Genomic DNA, 23,238 nt, shown 5'->3' on the forward strand with positions numbered 1-23,238 from the left:
AAGGAGCCCTTAAAAAAGAGACATCGAAGAAGATAAAAAGCCTGGGCTCTGTTATTACATTTTAAACACAGCTCTCTTTCTCTCTCTCACTCTCCCACTTTCTCTCTCTCGCTCTCACTTTCTCTTCTTTTTTTCTGTTTTTGTTTTCAGTTTTATATTTTGCTCCAAAGACCACAGACTAGTAAACTACTAAATAATTCATTGGAAAACAGGGTGATGAATGGGGGATAGGCATTTGAAATGCAGTAGACAAAGTGAAGTAATCATCAAAACCAGCCAGCAGTCACTCCACTTTAGGCTGTTGAAAAAAATACACCCAGTATTATGCTGCTGTAGACACCAAGTATTTCAGTAGTTCTCATCTCCCCAAATGTCTTCATATGCACAGCCTGACAGTTGTATTATAATATCTTATTATTTTTGTTAGACTATGCATTAAATAATATAAATATATTTTTAAGTGTAAATGTCTTAAGTAATCAATGCTCAAGGTTAGACTATTGCTATGACTAAAAAACAATCTTCTCTGATTCTGATGATATCCCAGCATAAACATGATTACAAGGTGTTTTGCAGAATTTTGTAAAAACACACACAGCATTATACAGATTCCCATTATGTTATGGATCAAAGCATGTATATACCTCTTTGCAAATCTTGTAAGTCCGTAGGTAGTTAATCCTGTCTTCTCATTCAATAATATGAAATTTTAGTAATGTGGAGTTTGGAAACTCCTACTGAAACTAAAAACTTAGCTAATTACTCTATGAGAATGTGAGTAAAATCACACTTCTACATTTTCAAGGATTCCAATCTAGGAAAGCCTGACAAACCACGTGCTGTCTGAAACTTAATTATCAAATATATAATTAATCCATGGGATCATGTGTACTTGGTCACTCTGGCTTTATGCAATCACAGCCACACACAGGTTGCTGTGGATGTCAGGGTACTTTGTTCTTTATTATTTGTTTCTTGCCTAGAAAATGTGTTTGCAGATATAAGCTAAACAACAGTGAAAACCTTAGAGAAACCCTATTAAGTTAGAGACGGAGGAGAAAATAAACAAAAACATAGGTATTAGACAAGCAATTTTTTGCAGGAAGAAATAAACCAGAACCCCCTTTTTTATCTTATTATTTTAAATTATATGGTAATAAAACTGATAGATTCTATAACTAGATCTTTTAAGAAGCAATGTGCAATGTTAAAAAAATGGACTTTAAAATATATAAGCAGAAGTGACAGCTAAATTGATACAACCATTATAAGGGAATTAGTAAATTACAGAAAATATTCAATTACTTTTTTGCAATATAGCAATACTGTTTCTAAAGTGTTTTCCGATTGAATTAATTACATTTTTTTCTGTTCTTCTCATGTTCCCTTTCATCATTATTGCCATGCATTTAACTCATTGTGATGTGTTACCACTGATATTTATTTTTTAACGCTTTTATTTACATATTTATTTGTTTGTTTCATTTGGTGGGTTTTTAAACCCAGATCCCACTGACCCAGTTGATTATTATCCTTTGCTTGATGATTTCCCCACCTCGGTCCCAGATCTCTCCACCCCCATGCTCCCACCAGTAGGTGTACAGGCTGTGGCTCTTACCCATGATGCCGTGAGGGTCAGCTGGGCAGACAACTCTGTCCCTAAGAACCAAAAGACATCTGAGGTGCGACTTTACACCGTCCGGTGGAGAACCAGCTTTTCTGCGAGTGCAAAATACAAGGTGAAGTTCTAATTGGTAGCATGAAATTTAAAATGAACTGACATTTGATTAATGCATTGTTTTAAATGCCTCCTGGACCGTCATGGGTCATTTTGCTGCTGTGTGTCTATGTGGAAAAACAAAGCATTTTAATAACTCAGTATCTAAAATTAATATGAGAATAATTATATTTTAGGAAACAATTCTAAGGCAAGGTAGGAAAACATCAAGCATTGTAAAATGTTATTCGATTTTCACCAGATGCTGAGTTTGTGTAAATGATTTGACTCTGTACAAGAGAATGTCATTGTCCCTGGAAAATAGCAGAGATCTATGTTAATTTTCTGGATAGATTTTGTTATCTATGTTTTCATATGGAATCTAGATAGATTCCGAAGCGACCCTATTAGTGTCACAGAGACCCATCTTTCAGTGAATATAACTGGGAATAGATAACTTGAAGATATTTTTTATAACAACCTTAGCACTCTAAGCCATTAACATCTACTTCATTTAGCCTTGAAAACACCCTCGTGCGGTAAAGAAAACTCACAATCCATATTTCCCTTTAGCTAATATGAATTACACCAGCTCTCTGTTCTTGTCCTTATCACAGAGTCATCTCACAACCTCTTTAAGAACTCCTTAGGGATACGTATTTAAGACAGCCATTACCAGTTTCAAATCTCTACCAGCCAGCCTCAGGGATTGTAACAACTAGTTATATACTGAAATAATTCTGTTACCTCTAAAAACTGCTACAATAGTGTATGTAGACAATACACAAATGTAGACTAAAATGAGATCAACAAGTAGTTGTCAAGCACCTACTATGTACCTAGAGAGGTACTACATCATAGAGACAGTTAATTTTGAAAGAAAACATGATGTAGTCATTGTTACTTATTAGGTGTAATTTTATGATGAATATACACTCAGATCTAGGGATAAATTTAGAAGAATAAGTTCTTCAAGAGTTGTAATGTATAAAAACACATTTAAAACTTAAACATTCATAAGATACCGATTGGGAATGAAGAAGTCAGTTTTGGAAATAAGAGCGTACATGCCGCCCCACGACTAAGAAATCAAACAGCTCAAACCTGGCACTCTGTCTTCTTCCTACTCCTTTTGTATTCTCTTAACCACTTGATTGGGGCAGCTCTTGAGGAGATTTTAGATCTCCTGATACTTCAGCCAATGTTCTTTTTACTGAACTACCATCCTCCTGAATTCAGCCTCTAGCTAGTGGTGATTTTGTGGGGATGAAACTATCTTGAGGATGTTTCTAATGCCCATCCTGGAGCTACAGCAAAATCCCACCACCAGTTCTGTAAGTCTGCCTCTTTCTGTTTATAGCCATGCTGTATCTGCCTCTGGTGTCTTTCAACGTTTAAATGGCACACCATTCACATTTCATCATAAATCACGTTTTAGTTGAAATCATCTAAAGGCAGTTTTCTTTGGTACCACTGCCCTGTTAGGTGAGGTGTTTGGAAAAACTCTCCAGGCAAGCCTAAATAGTATCATTGATATAAGGTATGTTGTAATTACCCTATCCATCTCCTTACAGTAGTAGATTTAAGATTCAACAGAACTATAAATAAAGATAACATTATAAGAAAAGACAACCAACGAAACATATGAGACCATTAAAAAAAAATCTCTTTTTTATAGATTACCCAATTCTCTGTTTATTTTTAAAAGACTACTTTCTCCACTTTAAAAATTTTATGTTGTAATTGCTGTACTTTGTAGATACATTCATTTCACAGAATGGCCATAGCTACTTTGCCAGAATGTGAAATGTTCTAAGGAACAATGGTTGTTTTCTCCAGAATGGTTTGAGTTCCAAAATTTCCTTAAGCAAATTATTTCAGTTGAATAGTTAGTACAGCAGACATGGAATTATTGAATCTCACAAAGAGTGCTTGTGAGGTGAGAACCAACCCAAAAAGATTTTAACTGTTCCTCTTCCCTTCATCTTCCCTGACATAGGCTTTCAATTACTAAAATGCATTCAATTACTGAATTACCAAAAAGATTTTATCTGCTCCTCTTCATTTTCCCTGACATAAGGCTTTCAGTTACTAATGTATATATTATCTCTCCCACTTTCTATGTATATCTACACCCTAATATGAGGAGGGTTAGAGGAAACTAGAAAGATATACAAGAAATTTAAATTTTAGAAATAATGGTAATAGATTCTTTGAGTTTTCGCTTTGCACTTTTCAAGCTAATGTTGTGTCTTACTTTATCTCATTTCCACTGCAGCTTTCACAGGTAGGCAGGGCATACACAAGACAGGAAACAAACACACAAAACACACATGGAGCCGCATGACCTTCGCTCAAGGGTTGACTTTGCAACATCCTGTCATGCAACTTAACCTGCTCAGTCTCATTTGTCTCATCTATATGATGGGAATGTTCATACCTACTGTAAAAACAATGAGATTCTTCTTAGTTAAGTAGTGTGTACGAAGACAGAGTTAGGTGATATAACTTGAAAGAAATTTCTCATTAAACTAGAGCTGTATTGCAGGTGACCCAATGGCATCATCCAGGGATCTCCCCACAGGAGTGCCCTTCTTGTTACATTTAGTCCCAAATCAAGCTATAATACAGATGCTCATGTTTTGATTGTCTAAAACTCTGTATTACTTTTCCTGATCATATGGAGATATTTTCTATAATTTTTTTATATTAAAGTGTTTAATTATATAATGTTTTGCACAAACTTCTATTCAAAATATATTCATCGAATATTGACTAGTGCTCCCTAGATATAACACAGATGTTACAGAGGATATGAAGTTGGGCAGGACTCAGTCTCAGCTCTCAAACTGTATACAACTCAATGGAGCATGTAACACATGCCTTAAATTATGTACAACAAGAGGAAATGCATGAAATAATGTAGCTAATATTTATTTAATACTTTCTCTGGGCCAAAATCAGTGCTATGATTGTCTCCATTTTACATGCAAAAAAAAACAAAGCTCAGGCCAAACACAGTGGCTCACACTTGTAATCCCAGCACTTTGGGAGGCCGAGGCGGGTGGATCGCCTGAGGTCAGGAGTTCGAGACCAGCCTGGCCAACATAGTGAAACCCCATCTCTACTGAAAATAAAAACATTAGTTGGGCATGGTGGTGGGTGTGCCTGTAATTTCAGCTACTTGGGAGGCTGGGCATGAGAATTGCTTGAACCTAAGAGGCGGAGGTTATAGTGAGCCGACACCACACCATTACACTCCAGCCTGAGTGATAAGAGCAAACCTTCATCTCAAAATAAAAAAAAGAAAAGTATGGCTTGGAGAGGTACTATCTGGTTATTTTATGCTCGCAACGATAACTGGCCATGGTTTTTCACAGTATTTCTATGCTTTTTAAGATAAGCAGCAGCTTTCTATAAGGCCTGGAGAAAACTCAGTAAATTCACAGAATGCAAAGGTGTCAATCTAGAACACAAAGATGATCTAACTTGTTGGCCTCTCCAATGCCAGTGATATCTGTGCCCAGAAACTGGTTTTATTGAGATATGATCCTTTTCTCTTACCTAAAATATTTCTTCTTGCCTTATTTCTACCATTTGTTTCCATTTCTAAGGCTTAAAGTTGTTCATGATGAAGGAAGGCAAAAGTGGAAGTAACATATCCACATTTCAGATACTAACTGACCACTTTGTGTTTTATTTGATGTAATTTCATTTTCCTGATTATATACAAATATATTTACATTTATTTAGAGCACATGTTTTTACAGTTTTTTTTAAAACCTTTTTTTTTTTATTTTTGGAGACAGAGTCTCACTCTGTTGCCCAGGCTGGAGTGCAGTGGCCTGATTTTGGCTTACTGCAACCTCTGACTCTCAGGTTTAAGCGATTCTTCTGTCTCAGCCTCTCAAGTAGCTGGAATTACAAGGGCATGACACCACGTCCAGCTAATTTTTGTATTTTTAGTGGAGACGGGATTTCACTATATTGGTCAGGTTTGTCTTGAACTCCTAACCTCAGGTGATCCACCTGCCTCAGTCTCCTGAAGTGCTTACTGAGCCACTGTGCCCAGCCTACAATTATTTTTAAGCAGGGCTTCTGATAAATATTTGAAGTCTTTACTTTAAAACGCTGAATAGACACATCATTGAAATGCTATTAGGATAGTTACATATTTATTTGGTATTATAATGAAATATAAGATTTTCATACCTATAACTTAAGAAGGATTAATTGTAGAATAATAATTAAAAAAAAAGACATCCCATCCTCCAGCAGTAAGGGTGAGATAGATATGATATGAGTGGGGAAAAATAGCTTTGCTTAATTATTTTAGACATAAGTAGATAATAAATGTCATAAGCTTAAAAACAAACGTATTTAACTTTGAAGAAAGACACCTAACACCAGGCACAGGTTGATATTTATAAGAGAAATTGTCTCAAATATTTCTGCTTATATGGAAAACATACTTTAATGTATTAAACTTTGGAACATATTTTGTCTTTATTACCATTTTGATTTCTTGAGTAAGCAGTAAAGACCTATAATTTACTTGCTACTAAAATATTTCTAACTTGTCATTTAAAAGACATGAATGGATTTAGAAGACTTAAATAATACCAACACCACTTTGAACACCAACGTAATCCTTTAGTATTTATCCAATTTGCTGTTCCTTCCTTGATCAATTGCTCTAGTTACCATCCTTAAATGTTTGTTTAATGTGAACTCTGCAGAAAGAGCAAAAACCACATGACACAGCATTGCTTTTGTCTCATTTTCTCTGTAAGATGTAAATAGCTACTGGAAGCCCTAAAAGTTTCAACCTGAAAGGCTTTTTGAAAAATATGATAAGCCTTAGAACTCTAATAAATTAACTTTATTATGAGTGGAAAATAATAACAATGGTCTATTTAACATATACAACGTTAAAACTTACGTTTAAAAAAACCCCAGATTTTGATTATAAATGAAATTAAGTTCAATGCAGAAAATTTCAAAAATTGTGTTGACAGAAGGGAGTGGAATGTGTCCTGTTGCCCTGGTTCTTTAATAAAAGGTAAATATTTAACTTTGAAAAAGATATCTAAATACAAAGCACAAATTGATATTAATAAGAGGCATAGTCTCATACGCCTGATCATACGGAAAATATGCTTTAACATGTTGGAACTTACAACATATCTTACCTAAGAAAATTTCCTATCTAGTAACCCCTTTGGACAACCATAATACCTAATTTTATAGGTTATAGTTTATATGTATAACCAGCCTGAGTGAACTGGTTAATAGATGGGAGGTTGACTCAATGCTAATCTGTACTCTTCTGCTGTTTGGGAGTAGATTACTTTTGTTCTGGCTTATTTAACAGTATTTTTACATGCCTTGATTAACCAAGTTGATAGAGTTTATTTTTTATCTCTTTGCTGTTTCCCACTTGTATAGTCAGAAGACACAACATCTCTAAGTTACACAGCAACAGGCCTCAAACCAAACACAATGTATGAATTCTCAGTCATGGTAACAAAAAACAGAAGGTCCAGTACTTGGAGCATGACAGCGCATGCCACCACGTATGAAGCAGGTATGTGAGGAAATGTCTACTTTTGACACTTGATCATGGCATTTCCCAGGTTCTGTGGAAATTAGAACATGTGCTCCCTATGGTGTCTCAATTATACCTTATCCTATATGAAATATTCCATCCTCTATAGTTTATAGCATTTTTATATCTAATAGTATTTTCTTCACTCTAGGACAGAAATGAATCTCCCATGGCTTAAGTAATCTGCTTTCATGACTAGTACATGGCTTCCTTAGGGCATTTACTCAGGAAATCTGGCTATAAATCTTTTTTTCACTACATTTAAGTAAAGAACAGATATCCATCCATTGAACTCCATCCAAAACAGTTGGGTCTTTAAACAACAGTCATGGTAGGTATTTCCCATTTTGAAAAAAAAAAAAAAATAGATACAAAACAAACATTGCATTACAACTCAAGTCTCATGGATATTTACTGTAAATAACCTTGGCTGGATATGGAAAGGAGTTTCCAGGTAGTCTTGTTCCCTCTTTGGAAATGGGGTAATATAATAGAAGACCTTTATGCAATTTTAAATAGTTCAAAGCTAGGGTAATGCAATTCACTGTAATTTTCCCTGGCCACATTTACTATGGATCATAAATGTAGAGTTTATAACCTTAACAAGGATGCAGTGTACTTGACATTTATAGTTCACAGAAATTCAACTTCTGAGGAATCCAGGGCTTAACACTTTTTTTAATTGGTTTCATGATATATCATTTTTGTGGGTAAACTATACCACCAATTTTCAAATTAAAGAAAATATGCCAGTAAAGCTCTTTCCTGGGTAAGTTGAATTTGTCTTTCCATTAGAATTTGTCCCATGGCATTGCAGTTCTAATTTTTATTTTCAACTATTATCTTAACTATTAGAGTTCTAGTGAGAAATTTTTTACATATTTGTGGATATTCCTTTCAACGAGAAGCTTTTTAGTTGACCTAACTTAATTTTAACATCCTATTTTTCTATTTTACCTGTTATTATCTCTTCTTCTCAGAATTCCACCCTAAATGCAGAATGTTCACAGCTTCTTAGGGTGAATAAGACCAGCTGGATGCGATACATACTACTAGACACAATAAGCAGTCAGCTCCTCCTTTTTACTTGAAAGGGGATGAATGTAGATAAATGTGAAATAGGAAGAAATCTGGCCTTCCCTGTGTGAAAGAGAAGTAGTAGTACTTTCATCTTAATGCAAGCAAATTCATTCATTTTCCCTCTAATAAACGTAAAATGCACACCAGTATCTGACTTGATACATGCACCCTATTGATTTCTCATCTGCCTAGCCTTGTAGGGACACCAGTGGTGAGACCCATTGCTAACAAAAAAGATGCTAACTTTTAACAATGTGGTTAGTAGAAAAGATGATTGTCAAATCAGTTTATAATCTGGACAAAGGTATCAATAGTCCATGGATAGGATCCCTGGGTGATGATGAGAAGCAAGAAGGAATTCACAAGTGTTTGCAGATTTTATAACTGTGAGAAGGAAATTCAGTGAATAAAATAACTCTAAAGTGTGCTTCTAATTCTGCAGTACAATAAAGACCGCATGGGGCTACACCATTATGTGCTGAAATGGCTTATAATAAAGATAGGGGTGGCTGGAAAATTTTAGAAATCAAACATTTCATTCTGTCCAGATGATGAATGCCTCATTTGAATCTGGTTAACTGAAGTAAAAGTAAAATGACAGGAAGGGCACCTTAAATAATTAAGCCTTAGAAAGGGACAGACATCAGCCTTATTATTCCTAGGCTGTAGAAATAAGGAACTATTGGTCTATACCTTCAAGGTGCTGCCATAATAATAATTTGACTCTACCTTTTTTATGTCTTTGTATGTAGATTCAGTTTCACAGAAAAGAGAATATTATTGGGATCTCTTGAGACAGGTGATCACACAGCTAAGGAGAAGATGGGATAAGATCATAAAACTCCCAACTGATATTGTTACCAAGCTTTCATGATACAGAGGAAAGCTTGTTTTGCAAAGAGAATAAACAAGTCCTTTTTTAAAAGGAAGAGGTGGGGATGGGATGCTGGATAGTCAAGTAACAAATGCCCAGAACAATTCCCATGGCTGAAATCTTCCGAAACTTGAATGTTACCTTTCATTCATGCATTTAATAAAGAAATACAAGTATGGGAAAGACTGAGAGCCAAAGAAATCAGAGGGCAGTGCTTGTCTAGTGGACCAAGATATTAGTTAAAGGTTTTTGATAATGTTCATTTATAATCGTTATGCCTTGAGATAAGAACTTGGTAAGGAGAATATAGTCTGTGTCTTTGAGAGAATTGTGATTCAATAAAGAAGAAAAATACATATATTTTTTATAAAAAGTCCTGAAGTAAAATCAGAAATATAATCACAAAATCGTGAACAAGTTGAAATCAGAGCAAACAAAGTATAGATTCTGTCTGGAAAAATAATAGGAAGTTTCACAGCATAAGTGAGATTTGAGCTGTAACTTAGTTGAACCATTACATACCTGTTCCAGCTACTTCCGAAGGATGGAGAACTCATATTCAAACATACTCAAGCAGCCATCCGAAAGATGATGGGTTCAAGAGACAATTATGATTGGCTCAAAGTGACTTGAGCACAGTGTTGATGGGACAACAAGGGGAATGAAGCACATAAAAGAAAGTAGAATATACATCCTGGAGGTCCTGGTGTTTATTTTCATTTATTTATATTTACTCCAAGGAGAATGGGTAGTCAATGAACAATTTCTAAAATTGTTCTAAAAATGTTCTAAAAATCATTCCAGGCAGAACTCATGATTTGGAGAAGAGCAAGCCAGAGGAATTCTCCTTAACTTAGTAGGGATTATTGAAGTTGTGAGGGCCATATTATTTTCCAAGTATTAAGGAGCAGTATGCAGTTCTTATGATAATCCTAGACATTTAGGTCATTAATTCCAATACCAAATTCTTTTTCACCAATATTAAAATGACTTGAGAAAAAATAAAAGCTTACACAGCTCCTGAATTAGGTTGATTATTAGATTTTGTAAACAACCAACTTTTCAATGTATTATATGGATAGATAAAATTGAAAAGTCACTTTATCCTTTTTGAATATGTAATGGATTCAGCATTCTAATCATTTGACTATTTTTTAAACAAACATCAATTTGAATTTCACATAGTTAAGAAAAAACAGGCTATTTTCACTAGTAAAAATGACAAATATTTTAATTACTTCCATATCTGGAAAATTCCTTATTATGTTTGATAAATACTAATCTAAGTTAGTTTGTGACTGTATCTCTTACCTTCCTATCCATAGCTGAGAAAATATCCTAAATGAACTCTCTGTGAGAATAATCTTTGTTTGATACAGTCTTGTCTTTTTAGTGTTTTACCATAATTAATCTGCATTTCCTACAAGAATGTCCTGATCTGGTTTCATTAAACCATATGTATTATATTATATTATATCACATATTATATCACATATTTTATACTGTATTAATATATATGCAGTCTCTTTACTCAGGGATCAACTACATTGGGCCTATTTTTCTTCTCCTTCTTTCCCTCCTTCACTTCTAATTCTCTTTCTCCATCCCTCCTCCTCCTTTTTTGAAAACGTAAATATAGTAAGTACATTGTCAAGAATTAAATTTAAGTGCAAGCTTGGTTAACCTGGAATTCCTGTGACTTTCAGGATTAGGGTGTTGGAAAGAAAATAGTATGATAGATGGGAATGACTGTTGTCTCCTTTATTTGGCTCATATTTGGAATAAAGAAATACTGGAAATAAAGTGTTAATAATGTCCAGATTCTGCAATATATGACCAACAGTAGCATCAAGGAGCATAGTTAGAGTGAAGATGAGTTCAGGGCTAGAGACGGATTTCTAACTATCTTATACACATAATTTTTATGTGGAGACCATTGAATTCCTCCAGCAGCCAAACATAGATGTTCTGAACCTGCCTTTGTTAGACTGAGGGTAATGAAGATGCTATGGATAATAGGCTTGGGCACTTGTGAGCTACACAGAAGGAGAACTGTCTCCCAAAACTTAGAGAGTGAGAAAGCAGATTGGAAGAAGCCAGGAAGATGCTGGACTAGCTTAGCCAGTTTGCTGCCACCTTTAAATATTTAGAATTGTGTTGAGTACATGTGGGAAAAATGGCCTTATGAGCAGGGCTTCGTGCCGTCTTACTTCATGTTGAATTGATACTAAGACATTCATAGACTTTTTTCTATGTCTTCCATTTTAATTTCTCATTCGTGCCTTCCTGTTGGTTTAGAAGATGCCTAATATGTCACCTAGCTACCCCAAAACCTAAAATGCAATAAAATAAATAAATGAAAAAAAAAAGATATTTTGACGTCAGTTTTAACTCATTTTAAAATGCTTTTTGGCTTTTAAGGAATTATAGAATTAGATGACATTTTTATTTATAATTGCCTACAGTTGTAACAGAGTTCACTGGAAGACACATAATCATCCAGCCTGGCAAACTAGTAAGACACATCTCTACAAAAATTAAAATAAAAAATTAGCCAAGAGGGGTGGTTTATGACAGGAGACCCAGCTACTCGGGAGGCTGAGGTGGGAGGATCACTTGAGCCCAGGAGATTGAGTCTGAAGTAAGCTATGATTGCACCGCTGTACTCTAGCCTGGGTAATGGAGCAAGACCCTGTCTCAAAAAAAAAAACAGAAAAAAAAGAAGAAAATAAAAAAGATATGTAATCACCAGTCTCACTAAGTATACATTTCTTCGTTCTTATAATGATTACTATATTTTTAATGTGAGCCCTTTTGAAATACCAGTTGTACTTTTCTCCTTCATAGTCACACATACTCTCTTCTGCTCTCTATAGTCACACCTTGGGAATCATTTTATTTCCATAAAATTATTAATTTTTGTATCCTTGTTTGCTTATTTAATTCAAATCCTTGAAATAAACTGTAAATGGCAAAATAAACATGATACACTTCTCGATAGATTCTGAATGTCAATATCATGATGAAAAGTCCCACCAATGTTTATTTTCTTTCACATCCAATGACAAGGTCTTGTCTCTGTCTCACTTTGCAGCCCCGACCTCTGCTCCCAAGGATTTGACGGTCATTACCAGGGAAGGGAAGCCTCGTGCCGTCATTGTGAGTTGGCAGCCTCCCTTGGAAGCCAATGGGAAAATTACTGGTAAGCCTCTCCACATTCTCTCCCAGCATAGCTCTGCCTTGACCTGTAATTGCTTACCTCCTACATGAGCTACTGTTGCCTTTTGTGTGGCATTTTTCTGTCTCTGCATCTCAGCTGACTCCATGACCCTTTCTGATTGTCTCTTTTTTCCCCTTTTGACTGTGGAATTCTTCTAATGGTGCACACACACACGCACACACACTCTTCATTTGATTTGCTTCATGACAGCTATGTATTTCAATTAGAGGATACCTTTTTGTTTTTCATTCTCTGAAGCACTAAGACAACCTCCTAATAGAGTGACCCTGAGTATAAATGTCTATAAAGAAGCTGGTTGTTTGTCAATTATGAAACACAAAAGATGCTTAATGACTGTAGTTTTTTTTAATTTTTGTATGGCACATAACAAGGTTTGGGGATTTTTAGTTTCTCACTTAGCTTTTAGCTTCTTACTGAAATCATAAAGTTCACAAAACACTTAATATTGACTGACAGAAATTGAACATAATGAATATTTCACAGTGACAGATTTTATTTTGCCAAATATTGCTGATAACATCAATGCCTAATTAAAGCATCCATTAGAAGCCTGTAATGTTAATTTAGTATGAAAAATATAATGGAGTTCTATCAGAGATTTTGCATTTAAATGATCACTTTAGGCTTTTAATAGATGTCTCCATAGCATATAATTATTATGAAAAATATTGTATAACTCAAAATGTGAACATTATAGTCTAATTAACTGGAACCATCAGGTTAGGAACACATAAGAGTCACTCCTTTTTCCTTCTTTTTTTGCATACAAGAGCTAGATAGCACTACTATAAATTAACAAAGTAATTCAGCCATCCTGTGATACAGAGAGATAAGCATGGAAATTGCACTTTCAGATGGCATACTTACTTTATGTAATTTACTTTCTGAATTTTGCAAAATGAAAAGATAATGTGAAAATTCCAAATGTGATTGAAATTTAAGTTGAAGATTTGTTTTCTCTAGGAAATTGCTCTTAGTGCAATAGCAAACAGAATTTTTATTTGAGCTGACAAATATGGAAAAAGAAGAGAGGCATAAAATTTCCCCAAGACCTTATATGTTCACTTGTCAGTGCGCCAGGCCTTTTAAAACTGAGGCTGGCTTCTTCCAGTTTTCTTTTTTCCCCTCATTGTTGTCATCTCTTTTCATTGGTTCTATGTCAGTATTTCTGTAGCTTTTGTTTTTTTATATTTTGTTTTGTTATAAACAGTTATTCATAAGCTTATGGGAAATCAACAGATAATAAGTTTGAGGAGAACAAAAAACAGAACCAAAGCTGTCAAAATAAAAACAAGTTTTAACAGAAAAATATATGGTTTTGGCGAAGAAAAAAAGTAAGTCGTATTCTCCACTCATTTGAATTCTCCACTCTTATTTAAGTAAATCTTGTCAGCCAATGTGAACAATAGAATAAGTTTTTAACTCTGAAGGAAAGCTTAATTTTGCTTCTTCAGGAAAGAAGAAATAGAAATCTAGCCCATATTAAGAAATGCAAATTAATCTAAGTAATAAAATTGTATATGCCAAAATCACAGTGCATATATAAGAAAGCTTGTCCACATACTTTACTTAGAATTATACATTCAATGGATTTTACAGTTAAAAATCCATTCTCTCACAATGGAAAAATAAAAGCATGGGAGCAATACTTTTTGCCTTTAAAAGCCTAGCTCATTTATGTAAACAAAATTGTATTATCAAGTTAAGATATTTTGACTCAATTTAACAAAGAGCAAACACTAAGAATCCTTAAGAGAATTTCTGTTTTATCTGTATTTTGATTCCTTGATTCAAATTACTTCCAAAAATAAAATGATAAAATATTCAAAATACTATACCACTAAGCAGAGGGCACAAATTTGCTATCCTCAGCTTCCCATAGAAGTGCAAAAATTAAAATCATAATAATAAGTAAAAAAAAATAGTGAGCTCTTTCTCAATGTGGCCAGGTAGATGTGTGCCAAGGTAGGATGTGCTCTCATGTAACCTCTGTATTTTTTTGTTTTCCTAAATCTTTCATGTGTATGGCAGGCAGTAGAGCAGGGCTGTTCAGAACCCAGGCTTCAAAGGGAGACACATGAGGAAGTCTTTTAACATCCTTGAATCCCACTTCCTTACTTTCTTACCTATAAAATAATGATAGTAATAGAACCACACCAGAAGAATTGTTATAATACAGTGCTGAGAAAAGTTCTTGATATGCAGTGAGCACTGAAACAAATTGGCTATTATTATTCTAATTTGAAATCCATTCTAGGATGAGGCTTTACTAATGGGCTTTACACAGAATCCAGATCATCAATTTTTAAATATAAGTACTCAAAAAGATTAAACAAAAAATGAAGAAATTCAGATAATTCCAGTGCCTAAATTCTCTGATCTTAAACTGGTAACTTAGGAATTTGGACTGACATTTTCAGAAGAAAATTATTCAAAATACATTAAGCATTTATTATATGCTTGGCATTCTCCTAAGATCTTTAGTAAGATGTAAGTGATTACATGTTTCTATTATTCCATTTTAAAATGAAAAGATTAGACATTTCCTGAGTAAATAGCTTGCCCAAAGTCAAATAAGCAAGAAGTGTCAGAGCTAGGTTTTAAAACTCAGGTTTATAATCTTAATTATTACACTATGTTTTGCTCCAACTTATTAGTATTCTACTAGACTAATCAGTGAGTTACAACTGATTTTTAATTTAATTCATATGAGAAGGGACTGAGCATGGTAATTTTTAAATGCTTCCCAAGTGTCTTATTGTATAGCCAGATATGTGAAACATAGGCCTCAATAAATGCAGTGTCCAACACTATTTAAGATCAGAGACCAACACAGAAGAGTTAGGTCTTCCAGAGACTGTTTCCTTATTAATACAGTCTAATGGGTAAGGTTATACTCTTTTTCTGTGTCATTCAATGGTCTAGTTTAATTTGTCTTCCTTTTGTAAAATCATCAAACCACTTTTCTTCCTACTCTCAGTGTATAGTTTCTCAGTTTGATTTGCAGGAATTTCTTCCACTTGTTTCTTAAATGTTGCTTTCCGAAAGGCAGATCTTTTTATTCCCTTTGTTACTTTCTCTGGAAAAGTGCCTGTAGGATAGTGAGGGATTCTAAGGTCTAAAAAAGAAAAGAAAAAAGAGTCCAGGCATGGTAGATCACACCTGTAGTCCCAGCACTTCGGGAGGCTGAGGTGGGAGGATCACCTGTGGTCAGAAGTTCAAGACCAACCTGGCTGATGAAGCCCCACCTCTACAAAAATATAAAAATTAGCTGAGCATGATAGTGAATGTCTGTAGTCCCAACTACTGGGGAGGCTGAGGCAGGAGAATCACTTGAACCCGGGATGTGGAGTCTGCAGTGAGCCGAGATCAAGCCACTGCACTCCAGCCTGGATCACAGAGCAAGACTCTGTCTCAAAAAAAAACAGAGACTTGGACAGAGAGTAAGTATACAAGTACAGAAAGGTAGTGAGAAACCAGTACGTGTTCAGCCTGTGTGATTATATATAAATTTATAAGGTAAGGCTTCAATAATGAATTATGAATTTATTATCTCTCAAATATATGAAACATACACATGCAAAGAAGTTGTTTGTGTTCTCTAAGGCCATTTTTTAGAGTTTTGAATGATGAGGTCTGTTTCTATTCCCCATCTCAGTTCTCAAATTTTAAGAAAAGGGTAGGCTTCACCACGTATATAAGGAATTTGCTCAGATACAATTTGGAATTGTCAGAAACTTGTGTCTGCATCTTCAACTTTAGTTTGATCCCAGAGCTTTTATTTTTAAGTGCTTAAGTGAATAACTTTTACATAGATTAAAAACATAGTGAAGGCAAATACTTTATTGTCATCTGATAAATGAGGAAAATCAGGAGTCAGTGTAGCTGACCTGGGATGGGGGCAAAATTCGCTAATCTTCCAGTTTCATCATGCACTTAAAACAGCCCATAAAAGCTTTAACAATTTCAATAAACATTTACATGTGAAACTTACGTACTTACAGACTAAAGGATTTCATTTAGTAAGTGGCTTTTGATATCTCTTCTGTGAAGATGATTTTGTTAAATTTTGGGGGAAATAAAAAAGTAATATGACTCCTGAACTAAAAAAAAGATTTTAGCCTTCTGAAGAGATAAGACGTGCACACATTAGAATATATATACAAATATTATATATATTTCTTTTATGTATAACTGTATATATAGCTCCAGTTATTTTTATACTTGATATATATATATTTAGTTTATTTCTCTCTCTCTCTCTCTCTCTCTCTCTCTCTCTCTCTCTATATATATATATATATATATATATATATGTTCAGTAATTTTTATATAGATAAAAACAGTGAAGGCAAATACTTCATGTAAATCTATAACATATATATTCATTTTAGATATGCTACATACATAGTAATATATAGATATTTATAGAAATGTATACTCAGAAATGAAGACTCAGAAATGTATGTATGTATACACACACACACACACACATACACACACACCCAGTAGCAGGTAGCATGGTCTTCTTTTCAATAGATGTAGAGATGTTGGGTGCGTATCTTCACATACAAGATTGGAGACGGCTCTGGCTCAAATAATATGAGAAAGTTTTATTGATGTTGATCATAGGGGCTGAATTACAAAGGAATGGACACATATGAGACAGAAAACCACTCCTTTGTCAAATGATATTCATAATCCCTTTTGAGTTACAGACCTCCAAGTTTAATATGTAACAGACAGAAGGGTCATACAAGTTTTTAAGATTTGTGGAACTTTTTATCTTGGCAAGGCTTTTAGCTTCAAAACTCTCAGCATCTTAAGACGTTCCTACCTGCATCATTGACATCACAACAAATGCAAAAAATGTACAGATCCCACAAATCAACTAAAACAGTGGTTCCTAGCCTTTCTTGATCACAGAAATCATTTGGGGTGCAGACTACTGAGGTTACCCTTGACCTGTAGTATTTGAAGTCTATTATTGCATAGCAATATTACCACAAATTAGCAGGTTAAAACTGCACATAGTTGTTACCTTATGGTTTTTGTGGGTCTGGAATCTGAGTACAGCTGAGCTTTGGGTTCTCTTACAAGGCTGCAAATTGAGATGTTCACTTGGCTGAGGTCTCATCTTTGGTTTCACGGGGAAATAGTTGCTTCTAAACTTATATGATTATTGTCATGATTCCATTTCTAACTGGTTGTTGGCCAGAAACCACCTCAGTTTCTGTCACAGAGTATTCTCCATTTGGCAGATGTCTTCATCAAAGGCTAGAGAAGAGAGTCTGGTATCTGCTAGTAAGACAGATGTCGTGATCTTATGTAACAAAATTGTAGAAGTGATATTCCATTGCATTTTCTGTCTTTTATTGGTTAGAAGCAAGACTTAGGACCCATCTACATTCAGAAAGGAATACACAAGGGGATGACATTATTAGAGTGTGAGGATAATTGGTGGCCATCAAAGATTGTTCACCACATGTATTAAATCAACATATCCTGTCTTTGGGTCTGTATTTTATGATCTGTACCTACTCTTCGGGTAATTATTATGATTATGCATATTTGGGAAATGCCAAACCTAGCAGAAAGATGGAGGTCAATACAAATAGATATAAGTTTTCAGCATTGGTCAAAATTTAAGAGAAATGGGCTTCCAGATGTTGGAGATTGTAACATTGCTTAATCCTACATAATAAGAAGGATAAAATATCCAGCAATGCATCCCCCAAGCCCAGGCATAATTCTAAAAGGCACTATGGGATTAAGTGATGAATGACACAAAATTGTAAATGTGTTTTTACTCTATTGAAGTGTATTACAATGTTTATGGAGAAGAAAGATTGTGATTGAGGAAGGTTTCATAGGCCAGATATAGCTTAAAGTAGACCTTAATAGATGAGTAGGATTTGGATGGAGTGAGGAATGGTGGAATGGTGTGGGGATAATCGGGAAGGAAAAATAATCGTGGTAATGAGAACAGTCTTCTTGTAGCGAGGTTTTGTGCTGAGATGTACATAGTGTGCATGGCTATTTTCTGAGTCTGAGAACCCTCTGATATAACCCATAACCATTGCAAAGACCTGTGAGTGAAGGTCCTCAGTCCAGCTGGGGCAAGAGGAACTCAAAAGGAAAGAATAGATAAAGAAAGACATTTGTTCTTAAAATGACTTACAAAGAATGTATTTGATGCATAAATAGAATGAGAGACACTTAGAGCCTTAGGTATATAGATAACATTGCAGAATTGGGGCAGAGATAGAGATCAACATTTGTTTATCAGTGATACCTAAGATGAGTGCCTTTGCAGTTTCATCTGATGATATAATATAAAAGTTGCTAATTAATGTTTTTAAAAAAGAGCTAGGTCACAAGTTGGTTAAGTATAATTTGAGAATATAAATATGTGACAGGAATCCTTGGGTTTGTTTGGTTGCATATTAGACTATCATGACTGAGTATACAACTAGCATTCAAGTAACATATCCCCAACATAAAAAATAAATAGTACTTTCTCAACATAGGGTATTGATATCTGAGGTAATAACTAGATCATGTACAGTTATCCAGCAGTACTTCTTTGTTTGACAAGCTAGACTGCACTGAGAGAAGTAGTATGCTGGTAAAGAACTCCATATATAGTACAGTAGTAGAAAATATCATCCAGACCTTTTACCAGTCAGCTTGGGTCACCTTCATCATCTGTGAAAGGAAAGGAACGTGGTCCCTGGCAAACTCACTAAGTCATTACTGTGATCAAATATGTTCATTTATTTATATAACACTTTAAACATACATGGCATTTTATACCTTCCAATACATTTTTATTATTTAAGCACAAGCCAAATTAAATATTGTTTATTTTCATCATTGGACTACACAGAAAATTATACAGACTTGTTTTCTCTGTTTTACATTTTCCATCATGCTTTCATATTAGAGCAAACTAATAATCAGGATTTATAGGCAGCAGAAAGCACACATTTTAAAATTTTTATTTCTAATAGTTTATTCTATTTTCTGATTCTGTACACCACAGCAATTATTATCTAATCCTTGCATTATGAAAAAAGACTTTACTTCCAAAACTGAATAGTTTATAGATTGTGGACATTTCATAATTATTGTGAATTACATTTGGGAAATATGAGTGTTTGGAAGCAGAACTGCAACGTGTAGTACACCAAATTATGTCACATTTGTCTGTTTATGCAGCTTACATCTTATTTTATACCTTGGACAAGAACATCCCAATTGATGACTGGATTATGGAAACAATCAGTGGTGATCGGCTTACTCATCAAATCATGGATCTCAACCTTGACACGATGTATTACTTTCGAATTCAAGCACGAAATTCGAAAGGAGTAGGGCCACTCTCTGATCCTATCCTCTTCAGGACTCTGAAAGGTTTGAATCATTTCCTATTATACTTTTCTTTTCCTGTGGAATTGTTTTGTAAAATAGCTTTGCAGTCTGTATTAGAAACTGCCCTGCACCATCTCTATTGGCAAAACGGCCAGTGAACATTCAAAATAAATTAAAATGTAGCTTTTTGTGCTCAAAGCAAATATGTCAAAGAAAGATCTATTGTGTTATCACATTTTCTGCCATCAGCACATAGCAAACATATTTAACCTGACTTTTTTCATTTACAGTCCTTCTAGAAGTTTGTATTGATGTCATGTATGTTGGTTCTATTCAAAATATAATGAAACGCTTCAGCCATTTTATGTGAAGGTGGTAAAAATGAGAATGTATCGAATTATGTGAATGGCATACTATTGCCAATTTTAAGTATTTTCTTTCAGGTACCATTATCCCTTGCATAGTAATTATCCCTTATATAGTAAAGAAAATTTTGATATGGCAAGAAAGTTCCAAACCAAAAAAATATATATTTATTGGAAAAAGCCAATATGTTATATTAGTATTTAAATAGTATAAACTATTTAAAAATTTTGCAATATGATTTCTAGAAGAAAAATGTTCATACAGAAAATCACTAAGGCTAATAGTGATTACATCAAAATATTTTCGTATAAGCACTTACTATTCTAGAGCACAGTATTATTCTGGGAGACAAATGGTTTCAAGAGTCATTTAAAAGTTGAAAAGAATTTGAAACATTCAAATAATTGAAATAATTTGAATTTGAAGTTGTATATTTAAGGCATGATATGTGTTGTCCTATAGAAGGATAACTTAGCTCTTCAACCTGTGACCACGTTATGCTTCGACATCTGGCAGAAAACTTAATGCATGATGGTAAACAACTGAAAAATTAGAAATGCATGGATGACTGCTATTTTTATGCAGTTGTTTGACATACTAAAAGAAGAGTCTTAGAATAACTGTATGGCCTATTCCTCAATTCTTCTAAGAAAGGTACCCTAGTAAATAAGGGACTTTTGAATTCTGATGAGTGAGCTATTTAAAAGCCTGGTTTTGGTAGCAGCTAATCTGAAAGTTTGCCAGCAACACACAAGCAAGCATTCAGCCAAAGCTTGCACGACAGTTCCTAATGACAGAGCAGAAGTAGGGAGGGAGGGAGGATAGAAATGAGCTAATCTTTGTCTATCCACATTTTGAGGATCTCATGTCTAAATCAGGTTTCACTCCAAATGAGCAATCAAAAGGCAACTGGTTATTCATTTTGTGGCAGCATGAACTGTAGCCAGATAGCATTTTGCAAATGCTTCATTTTTATCTATAGATGAGTGCCAAATTACTTTCATACCCATAATGTTTGCCAGCTGAGAGATCTGAGGAAAGGTTGAGGATGACTTAAGGCATCCAAATGTGTTAAGCATCAGAGTGATGAGTTATCGTTAAGATTTGCAGGCCCGCATTGATGGCCATCCTAGGGATTGTTTTATGAGCTCAGTGTTTCATTGGGTACTGTTTACTGTAAGTGACCTAAACGCATCTAGAAAATTATTTTCAGAAGTAAGAACAAGTTTAGGAATTTGTTCTATGACATAATAGTTCACAAGAGTTATTTCTAATACCTTGATTTGATGTTTAATATTTTCTACTTTAAATGTCATGCTTGATAATAAAATTACTCAGAAATATTGATCCTGTTCACTTTTATCAATGATTTTGTACATGCATGCATCTTACAAGACACAATGACAAATGTTGTAAAACAAATAAATTACTCATCATAGGATATTTAAAGCTACATTATAAGCAATTTAAAGATTTGGTATAGAGCCAAATCTACACCAAAGATAAAATCATGCTATTGCTCTCTGATTTAAGATTTTCAGTTCCAAAACGTGTACCAAAGAATACTCTGTTCATCAGAATGTATCTTTGTTTGACGGAGAGAAAGGCTTAGGTGTCCTGAAGATGCAAAAACTCCCAGTAGCCTCCTGGGTAATGGGCAAGAGTTTCATAGTAACGCTTGCCCCAGGTAGGTGTTCACAAACTTCATTCTTTCATATTTAGCCTTTGCAAGCATAGCAGCATTTTCTTCTAGAGGCCAGCATTTAGTCTTTTTGGTATTAACAACCAGTCAGAGAAGTACAGAAAGCTCAGTCAATATTCACTGTTTAATTAAAAGGACATTTGTCATTAGAAAGGGATTGTCTTACTATAAACTTATGTAGGTACACATATATGATGTATCTAATTCTTTCTTTGGAATGTTAATTTAAAAAATCTTGACCTTGATTACTTGACCACATAGGACTCTGCAAATATCCACCTTCTTTCCACATATCCTCCCCAGGGTCCCATTGGGATACCTACATACTGTCAAACCATTGGAAGACTTATGTCTATCTCTGCCCTATCCTGTGGGTTTTTCCTGCTAATAAAGTACACTTCTGCATGCTGGCCTATCAGGTAATTGAGAGGAAGGATGCTCCCAATGGAGTAGACAACAGACGATTCTGGCAGAGGGAGGGAGTCACTTCTTACACACACAAGAGTGGTATTCAGAGTGAAAGCTCAATAGAGTACAATAAATTATCTGGGCATCCTTAGTCATCATTCTGAATTGTGCCTTTCCCCTACCCAAGAATATAGCACTGGAAGCTTTGGACCAGAATAGAAAAAAGGTCTAGTTGTCATATTATTTTGTAACAAAAATACATGATTTTTCTTTACAAATGATAGAAACATATGATAGAAAAAATCAAGGCACAAATTTAAGCCATTTTTGTTGTCTATAATAAAAGGTAGTTACAAGAATCCATATGGTACCTGTTGGAAAATACTCTTCAGTAGGTAACATTTGAGACATTCAAAATTTCTTAAGTTATATTCAGTGCAGCTTTGCTAGCAGGAAAACATATTCAAAAGATAAGAATGAGAATGGGTTTGTCTATCATAACATATAGTTATTTTTCCTTTGCTAAAAATATCTTAGACTGCAGACAATGCATGTATATGATTAAAGATAAAAGGCAAAGAATGGAAATGAGATAAGGGTGTTATTTTTATCTTTTGTGACATAATTCTAAAGAGTTCTCACCTACATATGAGATGGTGATTAGAATAGTTTCTTGAGTGTGTCCAGTTCTGGCTGCCAAACCTACATACTTCCTGGATTGGGTGGCCACTTACGACCTTGACATATCCTGTCAAGGATCAGGTCATTCTTGCTGGAGACTTGATTTAGGACTTCCAACAATGTTGTATCCTTTCTCAACAGCTGTGTTAGGATCTCCATTCAAAATTTATGAGCTACACACAATGCA

The 23,238-nt window shown here is 34.6% G+C and overlaps 1 protein-coding gene across 4 annotated transcripts in view; it reads left to right on the forward strand.

Moving 5' to 3' along the window:
- Positions 1 to 23,238, forward strand: part of DCC (DCC netrin 1 receptor) — a 1,203,097-nt gene that overhangs the window by 1,058,956 nt on the left and 120,903 nt on the right. For 2 of the 4 annotated variants that reach the window (XM_032259518.1, XM_032259520.1), the window contains exons 17-20: positions 1,507 to 1,739; positions 7,166 to 7,304; positions 12,374 to 12,481; positions 19,742 to 19,936. In XM_032259518.1, the coding sequence (XP_032115409.1) occupies positions 1,507 to 1,739; positions 7,166 to 7,304; positions 12,374 to 12,481; positions 19,742 to 19,936 (675 nt within the window). The remainder of the gene's footprint in view (positions 1 to 1,506; positions 1,740 to 7,165; positions 7,305 to 12,373; positions 12,482 to 19,741; positions 19,937 to 23,238) is intronic. The other 2 variants (XM_032259521.1, XM_032259522.1) reach the window with 1 other exon arrangement.

Source organism: Sapajus apella, unplaced genomic scaffold (genome assembly GCF_009761245.1).
Source record: "Sapajus apella isolate SASKATOON/1434 unplaced genomic scaffold, GSC_monkey_1.0 scaffold109, whole genome shotgun sequence".
Taxonomy (NCBI): Eukaryota; Metazoa; Chordata; class Mammalia; order Primates; family Cebidae; genus Sapajus; species Sapajus apella.